Source organism: Diprion similis, chromosome 10, assembly GCF_021155765.1.
Source record: "Diprion similis isolate iyDipSimi1 chromosome 10, iyDipSimi1.1, whole genome shotgun sequence".
NCBI classification, from domain to species: Eukaryota; Metazoa; Arthropoda; class Insecta; order Hymenoptera; family Diprionidae; genus Diprion; species Diprion similis.
Genome location: NC_060114.1, coordinates 11060083 through 11079249, shown reverse-complemented (window position 1 = coordinate 11079249; position 19167 = coordinate 11060083). Strand labels below are relative to the sequence as shown.

The following is a 19167-nucleotide window of genomic DNA, read 5'->3' as shown; positions in this document are numbered from 1 at the left end:
CCCTCTGCCCCCCACCCAAAAAAAAAAAAAAAAAACTCGCCAAAACCATTACCGCAAAAATTCTAAAAAACAGCAAAAACACCAAACAGAAAGTTTCGCTAGTATTGCGACGTGAGAATATCCTCCGTCGTTACGACAAGAGGACACTAGCCTGGCTCGTGCGGAGGGTGGTGGTGCAGCTGGTTCTGAGTCCCGCGGCGTAGCCGGCGAGACAAGGTTTCGGCTGGTAAACCGGGCGATCTGCGCTGGCGCGTTGCGTGGGCGGATGGATGGACGTGGGGTTGGAACCTGGCCCCTTTCCCCGAAGCCTCAGTCACCGGGTCGACCTGCAAGCAGCGGGTCTACCGCGCCTATAAAATTGCATCGCGGGTACATACGTGAGGGTGGTTTTTCTCAGGCACCGTGAATCGCATCCCCTCCAGCCATTTCAGGCTAGGTTTGAATATCAAGAATTCCCCGGCTTAAGTCGCCGCTTGTTATTAGTCGCTCGTTGATCGCGAATCGGTCTCCGGTCATGACACTGTTTACATTACACCATCTGGCTGTAATCGCAGCCTCAGTACCTTGACGCTCTCCGAGAGAGCGTGGTGGCTTGATGAATCGCGATTTTTGACTCTTGGGCGAATTTTTCACGACGGACTAATTTTCTGCTTACGGTTAGTTGGTTTAATTATTGTGATTTATCTCATCGAGGATCATTCTTCGTCTCAGTGATGAGAAGACCGTTTTGCGACGAGGATTGGTGAAGGGGTTGTTTTTTGTTTTCATATTATTGTGCGCGCGTGTTTGTGCTTTTGTGTTTTATTGTGTTTTTTGGTTTTTTTTTTTTTGAACACCTCTTTCATCACCACCGTTGGAGTGGTTTTAATGGTTTGTTGTGAAAATACATACATACCTGCAAGAACCTCGCAGCTAGCTGATATCGTGTTTAATTACACTGTGCAGATACTTGGACCAGTTGTGCGGAGTCATTCTGCAGTCAGTCGGTCGGTTGTGTTAGTCGATCCATAGATTCGGGATTATACGCGGACAACATTGTGCCACAGTGTCGGAATAGTGACGTTAATTAGGCTCTCGGGTAAATTAATCACGCTCTTTTTCAACCCGAGAATGTCGATCGATGAAGTATAATTAAAACACTATTATTCCCTCACCCTCTATTATTCATATTGTGTCAACCCTGCGACCGCTGAAGCAAACCACCATGGATATTTATTGGAAACTCTAATTCTGAGGTTAGTACGATATACATGCACTCTACACATCCTAGGCTATACACATCAACCTACTTTGTCACGTTACACGCTAATATCCTGTAAAGTACCCTCAAGTCTCATGCAATTTGCGAATAAATAATAAGGACGTGATCAAGCCTGCTGCTTTCGGCGTCGATGCTCGTCCTTAGTTCATTGGGTTAGGAGCAGTGCTTTCATTAGGTCCCCAGTGGCTTACCATTTCTTTGGAATCAAAACTGGAACGAGTCTCTTTTATAACTAAATTTAATGTGCCAATGACCTGCGACGCAAGTGACGTTGATCACAGACGCGCAGAATTTTTTTTTTTTAAATAGTGAGTCACTCGGCACCTGTTAACGAACGTTTGCGCGTTCATCTTCGAGTAAAATAGAAACAGAAAGATCGAAAATGAGGCATCCGTTTATAATTGCGAGAAATGTTTTTAACCATATTTTCATATTTTTTCAATCCTTGTTCGTTCCTTTTTTTTTTCTTTTTTTTTTGTTTCGTACGTTCTCTTTTCCGAAGATGAAACGGTAACGTTAAGGTAGGTGTGCGGAGCAAGCTCAAGGGCTTTTAAAATCATTTCTATCCATCCGCGTTCCATCCTAGCGATTCACATCACTATTTTATGTACTCACAACACGACTGTGGCTGGGCTAAAGAGCCGTACGCTTGAAAAACCGCTGGGCAAACGGATGTAAAATCCACCGTTCCAGGTGTTACTTCGCATCCGTTTTCGCTCCGCAGATAATTTTCGACTCATCAACGCGGCTCGGTGAAGTGGAAGAAGAAAGAAGGAAATGAAATTCCCGTTTATTGATTGGAAAGTTTGTTCTTTCCATCTTTTCGAGATTCTTGAGATTTTCAATGAGGATTTTCGGCTTGTATTATGATAGCCGGCGGAATTGTAATTGCTTCTCGAAGGAATTGGACTGTCGGTGATATCAAGGGGCAGGTAACGGTTCAATCGTTCAATCCATGGTCGGGAATTATGATTAATCCGTTTTGGACAAGTGTCGGATCATTCAAATGATTGTCACAGAGTCTAATGTCTATCAACGCTGGGTCGATGAACGTATCATAGAGCCGAGAATCGCGTGTTCGGTACTTGTTGGCAATCGTTATTGCGCAAAGTGTGGAAATGATTGAAATGCCGCAGTGATTATTATCTCAAACAAAAGTTATCTTGCCAACTATTAGAAAATTGAAAAGTTTCATCATTTTCCACATGACATATGCAATTTTCCAAATCTCTCAGAAATACTGAACCAAATCGGTATTTATCCAACTTCCTATTAGATTGTAGTAAATCTGATGACGGTTGTCTTGTTTAAATAAAGAGAAGAATAAGGAAACGTAATTGGCAAATGACGTCAAGAACATTCAGAATATCAAATTCGAATTTTCAAGCTGAGACAATTTTTGACATCCAGAAGTTAGGGGTTCATGAATATTGCTGGATTCCACCTCAAATTGGCGGTGCGCGTCCAGCTGTCAGCTTTGTTCGCGTATTCCCTCGAGATGGAAGAATTGGCGACAGGTTGATGTGAGTTTCCATTATTACCATACCTGCCTGTTTCTTTATTTTCACCTTTTTCACATTCTGTATTTTTATTATTCGCGTACCTCATGCTGTCACTGCGAAGCGATAGGCGGAGGGAATATTGATTTCTGATTTTCCGGCAATTAGGTGAGCATCGAAACGCGATCGTTCTCGGCAATGGGTTGCTGTCAGGCAAGCTGTTGCTTCAAATGATACGCAGCATATTAAAGATTCCGGCTTTGTGAGGCGAACAAAGGCGTCAGGGGTTTCGTTTTTCCGATTTTCTTTATCATCATTGTTATTATTTTTTAATTCTCTTTTCCGCCTCTTCTCGTCCTTACTTCTGCCCTGCGATTCAACTGCTTCCTTCTTTCAATCATTGTGGGATTCGATTGCCGATGCTTTTCGTTGGCTCGGAAGATACTTAAACCGCAAAGACTAATTGTCCGGGTGAACAATATGACGCGGAGTTACGTATCGACTGTCTACCGATCCAGGAAACACCGAAGAATGGAGAAGCGAGAACAGAAAAGAGAAATAGAGAACGCGAAAGAAATAAGAAAATGGAAAGCCTGAAAACGAAACGGACGGCCATATCGACTCCTATTGCACCCGGCCATCGAATCGATTCCATGCCCAGCTCTAGTCACAAAGACATCTCTTCACGTTCCCAAGGTAATTTCTCATTCCTCAGGTGAGTCGTGAGGGAGGCAAAACTAGACAACGCGATCCTTTTTTCCCTTCTTGCAATGTCTAGGTTCGAATCACTCTGATCAAGGTATCCCGGAGAAAACCAAGGAGGTCAAAGGAAGAAAAATTGGAGACAGAGGAGAAAAGGAAGACGAACCAAAAGTAGAAGAAATACACTTACGCCAGTTCCACTTGATACTCAACTTCGCATCAAATGGCATGGAAACAAGGACATTTGTCAACTGAGAAACGCGTGACGCTAAGGTCGTGGTTTACGCAGCTACTCGAACGCGATGTCGTTTCTTCTTGTGCTTTTTATCCTCCAGGAGGCGACGACCACGGAAACATAATTTTTCATCCACAGTCATCCGTTGACCACAAACCGGTGAATCGGATCTGTCTCAAGATCCTCCAGGATTCCAATTCTCCCGAGCAATATTTGTCGAAGCGATACGTGTATAACTGATATTGACACCCTGCACCTGCCACTGAGACGCTTTTCTGCCCTGATCCGCATTTGATACTAAATTTATGAAATTAATCCAGGTTGAGTACAATCCCCGTGTCATCGGTGTTCACGACGCTCTTTTGTGACAAATATTTGGTGTAAACACGGCACTAAGCCCCAGCGAGATGGCTGTTCGATCCTCGAGCATTATACCAGCTTAAGATCTTTTCTCATGATTCAAGCGATACGTGTATCGGCCCTTGTAGTAACGAACCTTCGAGCGAGACTTGATCGAAAGCAAGGCTCTTTGATGCCAGGCACATTACAGAGGGATCAGTTATGGTCCAACCTTGTGTATGGACGCTAATAGGGTCGCCGATTCCACTCCGAACCATCCTTCGGTCAGGATTGACAGGGATATTAGTTATCTACCGTCAATCTTGGACGGACAATCCCTACCGAAAACAAACCCGAGTGTTTTGATTGAAAACACCGGGATGAGAGGAGGAAGAGGAGGAGGAGGAGGAGGAGGAGGAGCAGTGAAAGAGGGAGTATATATCAGTGAATAAAGTGCAGAGTTGGCTTGCCAACGTGCTCAACTACCCGAAACATCAAAGTGTACGCCTCAAATATTTACACAGTAGTGTAAATAATACACCTATACATACACACGGCACGATCCTAGCATGCCGAAATGTTCTGCCTCCAATAACCCCGGTTTACCTCGGAGTAGACTTGATCATGTACTCGCGCCAAAATGATCATTGAACGTGGTTTTGGGCTTCGCACTTTCTTCGTTCGCCCAATTTTCAGTCGGATGATCAAGAACCTTGGAGATGGTCGGAGAAAGCGATAAGGAACGAGGGGTGGGATAAACTGCGAAGGAAAGCGAGGGAAGGAAGAAGAAGTTCGTGGAAAGTGAAGCGAAGAGACTTGCAGCCAGCGTAGATGTCTGTTAGGAGATAACTTTACCGGTGTATTGAAAAATAATGAAGAGCCACCCCCGGTGTACCTCCACCCTGTTTTTACCCGGGATATCGAACCTCCGCGTCACGCTTCTCCCGCCCCTTTTTCTCTTTCTCTCTTTCTCTCTTTCTCTTTTTCTGTGTCTCTCATCTCCTCGTCTCTACGACCAGTATCTGCGTAACGTGGCTGCGTCATAGGGTGGTGGTGGTCGTTGTCTGGCGTGTTGATGACAACTGGGTAATTACTTTTCAAGTAGCACACGTGCAAATGAACAACGCACAACGGGCACAATCACTCCTCCTCATTCTATGTCGATATTATTCCTTCACCTCTCTGATTTCCATGCAATACGCATCTTCTGCTTCTGACTGGTGCAATTATTCTTTGTACATACATTTCCACCAATCGACAATTAAGTCTGGCCACTCAGTCAGTCGCGGTACGTTTATCTCGGATGGTAATTATTTTTTACCATCCCTTCGTTCGACTGACGTTGAACAGACACGTGATCCCAAATTGGACGAGGAAATTTTACACATCAATGTTAGTTATATTTTAGCCGACGGATTTATCTTGTTACGATTTAAGAATATTATGTTCATGATAATTAAAAAAAGTCAAATCGACTCCTTAAGTGATCCGACGTTGACGGTAAACCGAAAAAATGTCAATACTTTCACGTGAAAAATATGTGGTTCAGTCAATCTAAATTATTAGAAAATACTTCTGTATGATTCAGTGATTCGTAACAGAAATGAGAACGAGTTTTGAAAGTAGTGATATGACTATTCAAGGAGATAGACAAAGTCTCTGAATCAGGTATTGAGTTCTTATAAACGGATGAACCCGTGCCAATTTCCTTATCAAAGGACCTCGTTATCGTTAAAAAAAAGTTTTAAATGTCTTTCTTGAAAACCGGATGTGTGAGCCAGTCAGAATTGAAGGTAAAGAGCGGTCGACATTCGTATGCACACCGTACTCTCCACACGGAATTATCCTTCCACTTCAATTACTCGAGTAAAATTAATTTGGTGCGTGGTGTGAGGGTAAAAGCAAATTACAAAAATTCTTCGCATACCAACTCAACACCAGGTTTAATTCTCATTCTGAATGAGAACAGCCCGTATGAACGTATATATAGAGAGTCGTAATAATATGCAGTTAGCTGAACTTCTATAATCCTGAATTATAATATGAACGCGTTTCACGAAGCACAGTAATTGAGTTATAGTAGTTATCTTACGAAATATTGTACCAAATGCGTATTTGCTTGATGTCACTGTGTCTAAAGTAGACGAATTCAACAACGTCTTTCGCTTCCTAATCGTACCGTAGTTAGCTATTTAGGAGTCAAGTTACTATAACTCGAACGCCGATTTGAACATGCAAATAAAAAAAGATTTTATTGCCAATGTGTATATAACTACTGGAATCAAACAGTCTGGATCCCAGAGAAGTTTTGCTTTGAATAAGTTCAAGCTGAATGCATGCCTGTACAAGTATCCACCTCCTTTGAAGACGAAGAAGGACGTTGAACAAGTGATCTTAGTCAAGATTGCTCGAGTTTAAGTAAACGATAGACTCGCTTTCCCCGGCATACTGAAACATGCAGTAGTAGTTGAAAGACTCTCGGCTGAAGGAAATAAGTATCGCGGCGTCTACGTCAATAAATCACTTGCATTATTGAACGTGTATTTCAGTTTGACACACGGCTCGAGGTGGTCCGGCTATGATACGTTATAAGTCACAGCTGGTAGCACGTTCAGACGACGTTCCCCTGTAGCTAAGCTTAACTCGACGCGGGTAATAGTGCCATTAACTGGTTCTGTATCTTAGCAACGAACCTGCGAGGTCCCCTTTATTGCAAGCTATGATTGATATTGTAAAATATAGAACCCACGCCTGCATCGCACGTCTATGTCTCAAAGACGAAACCCAATGCGCGCGAAGGACTCGCGGTGTCCTGTAAAGGACGACGAGTCATCGCTTGGACCTGGATGTCCTGAGGGTTTCGAGTCTCTCACGCTTTAACCGAACCTCCGAAAGACCGACCCTCGAGGTCCCTTCTCTCGACGACTTTACCATCGCTCTGTACCTAAGTTACGAGGTACGTCGCTCAATAAAGAATGTAATATAAAAGTTTTTGTGCTTTTCACTTCTTTCTCTCTGACTCTCGGATGGTCATTCCTTCGTGATATCAAGTGGGATTTAAGTGTTTCACCAAATCTCTCCGGTTGGCAAAAGCGTATTGTGTATAAAAGTGGGGAGGAATTTTGACCGAAATGCTGTTCAGAGGCTTGAATAAAAAAATTGTTTCCTTTCAATGTGAAGGAAATAAAAACAGGACATACTAAAAAGTGAACCAATACAAAAATCGAACATCGTCGAAAAAGTGATCATAGATCAACGACGTTATCGAACCTTTTTAGCGACCCAATTACACAGAGGTAACAGAATTCAATGTATGTATAGTGATTCTAAAGGGAACGGAGAAAGCTATTCAAAGATTTGCTTGATTAGGTAATTAACGACTGTTTGCTTAGTCGACTATAATGAATTAAAGTCGACTAGTATTACACTTAACATCGTCTGGGTGAGGATTGTTCTCGATCTTTGTTGGTCACCTTCAGAGTCTACCTTTTGTGTCTCAGATCAGGAACTGAATGTTCTCTTCCGAATCCCTTTTGACTATCTAAAGACAGATTTTCTCAGTTAGCTTGAGTATTCATCGCACGAGTTGAGTTTAAGGTAGAATTCAAAGTCGATTCAAAGTGTCCCGCAAGTATCCATTGTGTAGTGACTCAAGACATCAAAAGAAGTGCGTACATCTGTATCCATCCATAAAGAATTCAACATTCTTCTAATAGCTGCCATCTACAAATGCGACTTATCGCGTCTTTCCATAAATAATATCCCATCGATTGCAGTAACCTTAAAATAGATGTGGAACAGCGTAGAACTGTACGCAGGGTTGTTCGCATGAGTGTGAGTGTAAAAAGGTCGTCTGTAAGAATTGGGTAGATGATGATGGCATCAGTGCGTATAGGGGAAAGGGTGCTTGGGGCTTATACGTGTATTGACCGTTGTGATTTATGGGGAAGCGATGATCGGTTGGAGAATAACTCCTTATTCGGTTAAAGTTGGCCGACACGAAAGACAAAGGTTATTCCCACCGTTACCGACGTTTCATAATATTTCATTCATTCATTCATTCATTCATTTATTTATTCATTTCTGACTACTTCTGCCCCACAATCAGTAGCGTTTTCTGTAGAATTACTCATAAAATTTTTCCTTTTTCTTCCTCCGACACAAATTGATCTGACAATAACTTATCTCTATACCACCAATCAAGTTTCGAACCAATGAAATTGGAGGGAATGAAAATGATTCATAAATAAATATATATTCTGCCAAGCTAAATCAAATCTCGTTAGGGGATTTGTTTTTTTTTTCAAACTAGCAATCGTGGTTTTAGTGAAATAATTTTAATATGAGCTACGATTGGTTGTAATGAAATGCAGGAAGTTAGTTTTTTCAAAAGAGACAAAATAAAATTTAACCTTGATTTAGAATGGACGTGCATTTGGTCAGGGAGATACGAGAAAATCAATTTCAAAAACATCAGACACTCGATTGATAAAGTTGCAGAGGCAAAAAAAGTGAGTAGGAAAAAAAATCTAGCGTGGAGATCTTGTGATTCGCACTCAAATCCCAATAAAGAACTTCTATCCGTCAGAAATTTTTTGTCCTTTTTTTCGTTCTCAGTCCAAACTTTTGATGTTTTTGTAAATTGATTGATTCGTTTCTTCAAAACTAATTATACGTACCCATTTTTCAAAATTTGTGTTCCATTCCAAGGAATATAATACAAGTATTACAGAAATAAATTAAAAAGGTTATGGACATGTCTTAAAAATTGAGAAGTGAGTTATGCTTAGGTTAGGTTAGACTAGGTTAGATTAGATTAGGTTATGTCAAACCCAAGTCTCATAAGTCAAGAATTGAGCGACAGTTACGGAGAAATTGTAAATTGCAAGGGTATGCAAATAGGACAAAGTTGACGAGAAATTGAATTTCTCGATTCCACAGTACGTCTCCGGAAGTAGCAGGTACTGAACATGCATCCCTCCACAATCACGTAGCCAGCTTTTCAAAACAAGGAAAACCAAACGCAACCAACTCATTGTCCTTATCGTTCCCTGCCGGTAAAAAGTATCGTAACCCATTCATCATCGGCATTGACCGAAAAATTTTTATCCAAGGGAAAAGTCTTTATCCATTTGATAGTCCGAGGCTCATTTTATGCGAATGCTTCGTCCTTGTTCCGAGTTCGGGAAGCATTCATTTCATAAAGACAAAAAAAGCATACGAAAAAAAGGGAGAAACGGAAGGAGAGAGAGACTTGATGAAAGTGGGGATGAGGAGAAGGGTGTATATGCGAGGCATCCCTCGCCCAGGCAGGGAAAAAGGCGGGAGCTTCTCTTTGCCCGGCTAGAAATCCTCCCCCTCCCCCATCCCCCCCCATCCCCCCCGGCAGTAATGTTTTCCTCCGGCTTCTATTCCCGTCTCTATGCCACCAGTTCAGCCGCATCGCGTTCGCTCCTCGTGTATCTGCCTTTTATCTCCTGGAGGACCGGGAGACCGCCCGGGGATATGGACCTTGCAGCTTATAAGGCATCATTTGATTACCTCTTTTTCCCCCGCGCAGTGTATCCACCCGCTCAAAACGATATTACTTGGCATTCACGTCCCGAAGGCATAGAGCTGGATGTTATTTGACGAGTTGCTCAACGTCCTTGGATCCCGGTTCTTTCTTTACCCTTGTAACTACAACCTTTGTACACGCCTAGTACCCGCCTGGCTTTTGTTACCACGGCTTCGGGCAATTATTTATCACTTCCGTATCCGCTTTAGATCCGAGATTTGCTCTGCACGAGGGAAATGGAGAATATAAATTTCTCACCACTTGGCACGTGGATCTGTATACAGTATGTATATATATACGTACCTACGTGTATGCTGAAGGATTCGGAATTCGCACCAACTCTTGACGTCACTCTTTGGCACAGCTTTGCTTGCCCCGAATTTTTATTTATGTCCGTAGCAAAGTGCTACACGAATTTTTTTTTCTTCGCTTCCCTGTTGTTGTTTCTCGTGATTTATAATGATTTGATTCCCTTTCAATTCCAGAAATTCATTCTAAGATAATAAATTTTTTGATAAAATGAAGATTTTAAACAAAAATTGTCAAGCCATTTAACCAAAATTCAGAAACTGTACGATCGCGTGATTCTGAAACAGGATACAGACGATCGATTAAAAATTTCATGGCATACCGATTGCAATATTTGTAATTTAACCTCATTACAAAAACGTGATTCTGAAGTACAGATCGTCTAATACGACTTGATTAAAACTTGATCAGTTATCACCTGCGAATTTCGTCATAAAGCGAGGGTCATTAATTCCTATCAGTTGTGTTTATACCCCGATCGTGACGGAGCACGAAATCCCGGTCAGAACCTGGAGCTGAGCTAGTCGAATTAGCCGAGGGTTACCTGGATAGACGGTGGCCATGCATCGAACAGAATTGATGGATCGGGGCTTCTGATAAATCCTCAATATATGGCTCGCACCAAGGACCGCAAAGCTCTCAGTCGTTTACGATATGATGCGGCTCGAGTTTGTAGCTAATGGGATTCAGATATTGCCTTGCAGCCCTTCAGTTTTTTGCCATTTCGAAGAGCCCTATCGGGACAAATCGTAAGGGTGAAAGACCGGTGAAAACTGGATAATAATTAATCCCGAATCGACTACGCGTGGGAATGTTTAAAAGCTCGTTTGAAATATCGCAGTCGACTGGCCATTAGGGACGTTAATGACTTTTTGAAATCCGCATGCTGCCGGCGCAATCATTAAAGTAGGTCCTTTTACCAGGACGAGGGGTATACCTTGCGTAATTATGTAATTGCCATCGTCAAATATTCAAACAATACCTCGCCACAGTGGCACAACGGCAACCATAATTGCTTGCTTAATTGCACTTGCGGGAAACAATACCTTGGATGAAATTTTTTTTATGTTTTACTGATGCATGTTGCTTGTGCATATACATATATAGTCGATGGACTACATCACAGGATGACACGAGGACACATTTTCATTTCATAAGCCGAGGAGTCGCTCAACTTTTCATGCCAAAATGCATCGCTCAAGATTCACTAGCGACTAAACACTCCTCGAAGTACCCGGCTGATGTACCTTGGAATAAGTGAGGCTCTGCCAAGGCAGCCAAGAAAGTTGGCTATTAACTCCTCCGGCTCCTTTCGAGTTCTCCGGCTCGTTTGTGCTGCGAATTCTGAAGCAGTATTTCATTTACTTACTCGACCTGCAAACACATTAGGCCGTATAACTGCCCTCCGTAGCTTCCAGGATCTGTTGCAGGAATATGCTTTATAGCTAGAGAGAGCGGCCGGCTCCTTCCATCCTTACACCCGGACCTTTAATAAGCTGTTAAATTAATTCGCGCTACCGAATTATTACCAAGTTGAGAAAATCTTAACGAGAATCTTTCGTGTACTTCGAATAGTAGTTTTTGAAAGTAATTTTCTGTCATATTTTCAATATAAAAGTGTGTCCTAACTTCCTTCTTGGACCAAGATCTGATCGTTGTTGATCCCGGTTGTTAACAACTTAATAAATAACAGAATTTTCTTTCGTCATCTTGAGCGATATTTTCACAGTGACTAGCGAAAAAAAAAAAACAGTAATTTGTTTTTGGCCCACCCTGACATATATAATATATATCACATCACCTGCGCTCGAATTTTACGATGAAAAAATAGCGGTTCTTTGGCAACTTTGTGATTAGCTGTTACCGACGGTTTTTAGGGCTAATTAGTTCGGTCGTAGAAGTTTGCGAAAGTCCGATAAGACATTTGGGTTGGTCGTTTAATAATAATTCTCTGACATGCCGGTCACGAGTCGCCGGGAAACTTAAAGCTGTTAAGCCAGAACTAATTGAAGTGTTGTTAAGGGCGCGAGAGCCATGCTGATGTAACTCGGCATCAGGTATCATAGAGATTCTCCGACAGCATTTCACTAAATCCTCGGTTATGTATCCCGCATTATAATGACACCCACTCCTCGTTGCCTGAAGTGAACAGAATCATTAATAAACCAAGGACGATTTTTCCCCCAAAATTGAGCTTGAAGGTTCAGTCAAAAGTTTCCGTGCAGAACCTGCGTCTTTATTTTGACCCAATTCTGGACTGAAAGAACGCTGAACGATTTTTTTTCTCGAAATCTTGTATTTTCTGAAATTTGTAGTCAGTAATTAGCATTATTTGAGATTTTTGATCATTTAAAATTATTCTTGAAGTGAGATTTTACAAAGCAGAATTCTGCATCTTTCTCCTGACCTAATTTATATCGTAATAACTCATCACAGGTTTTCATCAAGCATTTATCTTCATCTTTTAATTAGTCTTGATCCACTCAAACCACGATTAGTAGAGATTAAAATCAGCAGTGTGATCGTGGGTACAGATTAGTCACAGTTATGTATTTTTTTTCTTTTCAAAATCTGCTCCAATTCAGTTTCAATCACAAATTACCAGTTGACAATCAAAATGTGTGAATTTTGGCGAGGTAGAATTTATTCCTCACTTTAAAGAGCTCAGTTAGTGTAAATAAAAGTTTTAAAAAAAAATCGTTTTTCTAAATTAAAAGTTTAATTTATATAAAAATCAAATATTACACATTATAATATAATTAATAGAAGAATTGAGTATTTATTAATTTTGGGCTCACATGATAATTTGAATCAATTTAATAGATCATCAAACAAATGCCATCTAATTAATTTTATAACATTTAATTAAATTCATGTACACAATGGACTAATGCTTATTGAAGAGTTTAAAGAAAACTTACAGATAAACAAATTCTAAGATATCTATTTTCATAACTTTAAATTATTAAAAATTAATTTTTCATCTAATAATAGATGAAATTTTTTTTTTTTTTATTTTGATTACATTTTTTTTCAAAAGTTCAAATCCTCGCGCCGAGTGTCCTCTCAGGTATAAACACATATTGACACGCTTCCTGCGGTCACCGTTTCACTCCTACGTCACAACTCGCACAGTGAATGTCGAGAAGTTCTCCATTTATACCCTGGAGTGAATTTTGTGTAGCGTAATAAACGTGGATGAGTTAGAGTTAGAGAGTTGAACACGAATAAGCGATGAAGATAATAAAGGTGTTGTTCCTCGTAATCACCACCCTCATTTTGTAAAACCTCCCCAACTGCCGCTCAGAATTTTGCTCCCCTCGAATGCCGGAAGATCTCGACACCCAACGACGACAACAAATCCACGAGCTACATGGCCAAAGTGTGGTGGTAGTAATAAAATTACCTTACTGGCACCCAATAAACGATTATTTCTCAGTAAATGATTCGATTCAAAATCGATAAAAATCAATCGAATAATTGATTGTTTCGTATTTTTTTCAAAACGGTTCATATGAAACCACAATTTTGTGGATTTCGGTGTGTAGTCTTAAGGGTACACGTCAGTGAAACTCTAAACTTGTTCGATTTGCTTGAAACTTGAACTCATAATACTCATAATGAACCGGTTTTAACGCGATTCCAATCAGTTATGTTCCACGTGTGTCCACTTATTATTTAAAATAATGTCGAAAAGTGACGTTTTTCGAAAAGCTCCTTGCGTCACAATTCTCATCGTAAAAATCTGAAAAAATTTCACCACCGTTAGAGGAGCGTAGAGAACAAAAGTTACCATAGAAATTGCAATCTGACAAGTTACCACCTAATTGTAGCAATAATTGGTGATTTCAAGCAAACCCAAAAAGCTTAGAGTTTCACTAACGTATCACCTTAATAATCATAATTAATCCGAATATCGATTTCAGGTGAAAATATTAATTTATCTTTCACTCATTAAGACAATAACAATAATTCATATTCAATCACGTAAATTAATATTGTATTGCGTCGTTGATGGGATGAGAAAAAATAATCGATTCGGTCGTAATTAAACGAGTTTGAAAAATATATAATCGATTATACTCTGGAAAAAATGAACGATTCAATCAAAAATCAATTATTTTTTATCAATCTCAGCTTGTAGCTGTGGCGAATTTCGACGATCCGTGTCACGGAATATTTGGATGAATATTTACCTCGTATCGGTTGGAGGATACGCAACGGCATCCAACCCCTTTTCGCAGGAGAATACTGCGCAGGGCACAGTGGATGCAGCGAATATCCAGCCGTGGAACACGCACATTTTTCAAAAGCCAGGACGTCTGGCATTTGTGCGGCTGAACAATGCGACGAGACACCGTCGAGGTGCTGGAAGCGAGAGTTTCTGGGGAGGCGAACCTCGCTCGACTCGTAAAATTCTGCACCCCCATCACACGCGGTGCACAAAAGCACGTGACTACCGCGAGTCCGTGTTTACAACGAAAGTAAAGCTTTCCTCGCGCCTTCAGCGAGCTTTCAAGTATTTTTTTCTTCGTCTTTCCTCCCCTTCTCTTATATATTCTTCCGCTACTTTTTAAATGCATATTTTTTTTCCACTTCTATTATTATTATTGTTATTATTATTTCACACCGCGTAACAACTCGGTTTATTGTTTCAAGCCTTGATATTGGATGCAAACGTGACTCAAACATGTGACAACTTTGAGTAATCATTTTATTCTCCATCGAGAACGAAGGTGTTCCCTCGGGATAAGCTTTAGAAATTTCCGGTATACACATACACCTTGATCAATAATTTATCTCGAATTTTGCTGGATCTAATGGATCTTTCATAACAACTTGGGAGAATGTACTTGATTGGTGGGGCTTTCCATGGAATATCTGAATTTGCGAAAGTCTCAGAAAATTTTTATTCTATTTCTCGAATATTTGAAAGAAATTCTAATATCTTTTAGCATTTACTGAAATGCAGATTCATTAAGAATTTTATCTGAAGTTAGTTTAGTAGCACTTCATTGACAGAGAGATGGTTCATTTATTTTTTCATTTATGAGGTAACGTTATGTAATGATTCACGTTTCGGAAAAGTCGTCATTTCGCAATATCAGGAATCTCTGAAATTCAGTAAATTATAATAAGGTTAAGCGGATAATTCATATTTTCAAAACTTACCCACTTAAAAGTCACCTTAAAATTGCAAAATAGTAATTTTTCCCTCCAATCTTTCGTTGCCCTAACATTATTAACTTCAGCCTCATATTCATTTGGAGTCTAAACAATTTTTCAGCTGATGGTGGAAATCAATTGTTATGCATTTTCTTTACAAGAAATAAAAATTTTGTCTTATTTCAATGACATTTAGGTATCTGGTAATTGGTAAAATTTTTACTTTACAGTATAAATCTGGCGAAAAAAACGTCTTTCAATGAATTTTGGAAGACCGATAATAAAATTTATTCCTTTTTGCTTCCAGGCATGACGGTTGCGATTCTTTCTCGTCTCGCTGCTATGGAGGTACGGCAGAACCACGATTTAGGTGTTGAGTGACGTTAAGTGACTTTATTAGTGAAGTGTAAGGTTTTCTGGTATCGGCTTCAGCGAGATACTGCAGCCTAAACGCATCTCATCGTAGCAAACTATTCGATGTCTTACCCTCCTCGAATGCGAAGACGAACTTCGAAAATGGTAAGTTGAATTATAATCAAAATTTTCCTTTCATATGAAATCAACAATTGAAAAACAAAAAATTAATCCTTACACCACTTGTGTGATTAATTCTGTGAATCAACTTGATTATTGCATTGCAATATAATTAACCAAGAATTTATAAACCCTCGAGTATAAAAATTTAACATCTGACTTTGTCTGACGCAAAAAATCAACTTGAATAATCCTTATCAGCCATCATTATTACATAATTACTCCATTCTGGATGGGTAAAAATGAAATGGGTAGAATTTATATATATATATTTTTTTTTTTTCTCTTTGTAAAATTTTTCACCGAGGTCTAAATATTCAGGGAATTTTTTTCATCTGAAATCGGATAACCAGTTCAATTTTCCACTGATCGATGCCAGTTTACTGATGTATTTCGTTGCTTTGGATCAATTTTCCATCCAAAAACTTATTAACCCTTAGCTAGAAACAGAGTTTCCTTGTCGATACATTGAAATGAAAATAATTGTCATGTGGCTATCAGAGTTTTGCAAATGGTCTCGCCGGTGTTCGAGCAATAAACAGGAAGACTTGGTTAGCGAATGAATGATAAAAAACCGCAAAGGACGATACTCGGAACGCTGAGTGCATAAGGAAGAATGTCAAATGCACTCCGCGTGGTCCATCAAGATGCAAATATCCTTTTATCCTCGCGTAATGTATGCGTCCTCGGTAGAGAATCAGTATTCAGACGAGGGTACGCGTGATCCTCCTCCCGATATACCGCTGAGTATGGGGCTAAAGTAACCCTCCAGCTCCATGAACTACCCCGTAACACGCCCACACTCTTAACCAAAGCCAAACCTCCATTTTACGAGCGGACCGCCAAGGCTCGATATACTTTCCAATGGATAACCTTTGAATTTATTTAATAACCTGCCGCCTAACATCGAGAAGAGAAAAAAAAACACAAAAAAAAAAGACATTCACCGTCATTCTTACACACGGATTTTTCAATTCTCAAATACCATCTGCAGTATTCGTTCTGCCGTAATAGAAGTAAAATTAAACGAATGCACCGATCGATTAACGAACGGAATTTGCAATTCTCCTGAGTTATACGGGATTGAATCTGCTGTGCGAAATTCGTACGCGCGGGAAGATTTAACTCGAATTTATAAACGTTTCCCCTGATTTGTTCCCGAACTCGTTTCTTTTCTCTCTCTTTTGTTCTGCTTTTTTTTTTTTATTTCCTTTTTTACAAACTCGTGCTTTTTCTCCCTCCCCCCCCCCCCCTCCCGCCCCTTCCAGCAACCGTCAACCCTCCCTCCTATTTATTCGAATCAGATGCCTAGAAAAGAACGGGAGATTTTATCGCGCGGTAAATTGAATCCGGTGATTCGATGATAGAAAAAAAAAAAAACAGAGACACACACATACATTTTCGTAAAAGAGAGAGAGAGCGAAAGAGAGAGCGAGAGAGAGACAGAGAAAGAAAACATCAGAGCTAAAAAAAAAAAAAAAGATCAAACTGTACAAACTCTGCATTTGTTTAGTTGAGTGCGCAGAATCTCACACGGAACCCTCGACTTTTGCAACACTCGCTCACACCGTTAACAAGTCAACATTTTTCATAACGTTTTGCGTACGTTACCCTCACGGCTTTCGCTTCAACGCGCAATATTTCTGCACGGAATGCTGCGTTTGAAATAATTGATATTTACTGTTTACAATGTTGGGCGTGAAGTGCAGGTTAGGGAAAAAGTAATCTGCGTGCATCGAATCTCCCCGTCGACTGCTCGAGCTGGAAAGATCGATACTCGTTTCGCGAAAAATTTGTCCCGTGGATATTTATTTACTTAAAAAAAATTTTTTTTTTTTCTCTCTTCTTCGTTTTCCATTTGCGAACGACGAGGCTGAGCGACAAATCGCACGTGTATTCAGGGGATGAAAAATATACATACATATGGATGAACGTATGAAATGACCGCGTAGAAAGCCGTTGGGGAACGTGAGCGTACAGATAGGGAAGTAAATATGATGCATGCAGAATATGCAAAATAAGTTGTGCGAACCACTCGCTCGCTCGCTCGTTCGTATAGAATGAAATCGGAATGCGAGCCGGTCGTCGCACTGCAGTCAGATTCCGTCGCGGAATTCAGATGCTGGGAATGTCCACTTTGCAAAGCAACTATCGTTTCACTTTACGTCGACGATGAACAAGAAATACTCGGCTTCCGCAGACCCACTTCGTGTTATCTGTTACCGGAGGATTCCTGCCGCTGATATCAGTTTCTGTAAACATTCATTAACGTACAACCTTGTTTGTAGAAACAGAGAATTGTAAGGACTTGAGGAATGATTCTGGTGTAACGAGACGAATAGTGGCTGGTATTTGAAATTCTTTTTTTCTTCGATGGTAGAAATACGCTAAATATTCTCGTTTTTTTTCACGTCAAATGAAAGCACTCGTGGAAAAGAGGAAAAATTAAATTTTAAACATTGATTTTCATTTTTATAATATTTTATTTAACGGTTGAAAATTATTTCGTCTGCGAAAGAAATGGTGTACACGATTGTGGCTGGAAATATTATCTGAAACAAATTTTTTTCAAAGATTATTTAATCAGTACGAGAGACGCTATCTTGCTGTGGGGGTTTTGATTTTCTATTTTTTATGAAAATTGACAAAATGGCAACGATTTGAAAAAAGGTATCGAATTTAGCCGATTTTTTTTTTACAGTTTCTTGGTAGAAGAAAATTCATTTTTTTATAGACATTCAGCACAACTTTTCCTCTAATGAAGTAGAAAAAAGAATGACCAAACGTGAAACTATTTTCAACCGTTACATTCATGGCGTTTTGAAAAATCTCAATTTCAATTTGATCGAAACAACTAAACCTAGGAATTAAAACAACTTTGTATCGACTGATTGGTTTTTATTTAAGAATTTTTGTTATTCAATTCATGAAGTTAACAAGTGTAACCTTATCGCAACAGCGCATATTTATCCAGAATCATAACTTTGAAGCTATGGAACTGAGTAGATCAGTAATGAAGAAAAACACACTGACATTTTGAAAACTCGGTTTTTTTTTTTTTAAGTTATTCTGAAATCGCAAAATACTGATTTTCACGAGGATTTTCATATCCAACATTTCTTCACGCCACGCTACCAACTTCAACCCGCATGAATTTTCTTTAGAAATAATCAAAATCTACACAGAAGTTATTTTTGTCGACAAATTTTCAAACTGCAGTTAAAGTTCTATTGGAACATGGAGACTCGATCGCATCTTTTATCTCTCGCAAGTACCGATTTCAAACTTTGTAGTATAATATGAAACTTGCTGAAATACGTACCGTGCATCGCTGATGCAGTCGATGTTCAACACGTACGTTGCACGGGCTGTATAGTACGTGGCCGTTAAATAACCGTTTGTTTTATTGTAACCGTTAAAAGTGATTTTAGTGCCGATAGATGGCTGCATATGACTTCCCCGTGAATCAAAACAACTATAACTTTAGCGCGTATTCACCGCCGCAAATATGTTAATGTAAAATTTTATGTTAAAGTTAGCGAAGAAAAATAACTTTCAACTGAAA

At 39.8% G+C, this 19167-nt stretch overlaps 1 protein-coding gene across 1 annotated transcript in view; it reads left to right on the top strand.

The window, feature by feature from the left end:
• The first annotated feature begins 880 nt into the window (after window positions 1-880).
• The window catches only part of LOC124411139 (semaphorin-2A), a 282298-nt gene continuing 264011 nt past the window's right edge, over window positions 881-19167 (top strand). The window contains exons 1-2 of the mRNA XM_046890059.1: window positions 881-1235; window positions 15376-15587. Coding sequence (XP_046746015.1) covers window positions 15546-15587 — 42 coding nt within the window. The 5' untranslated portion in view covers window positions 881-1235; window positions 15376-15545. The remainder of the gene's footprint in view (window positions 1236-15375; window positions 15588-19167) is intronic.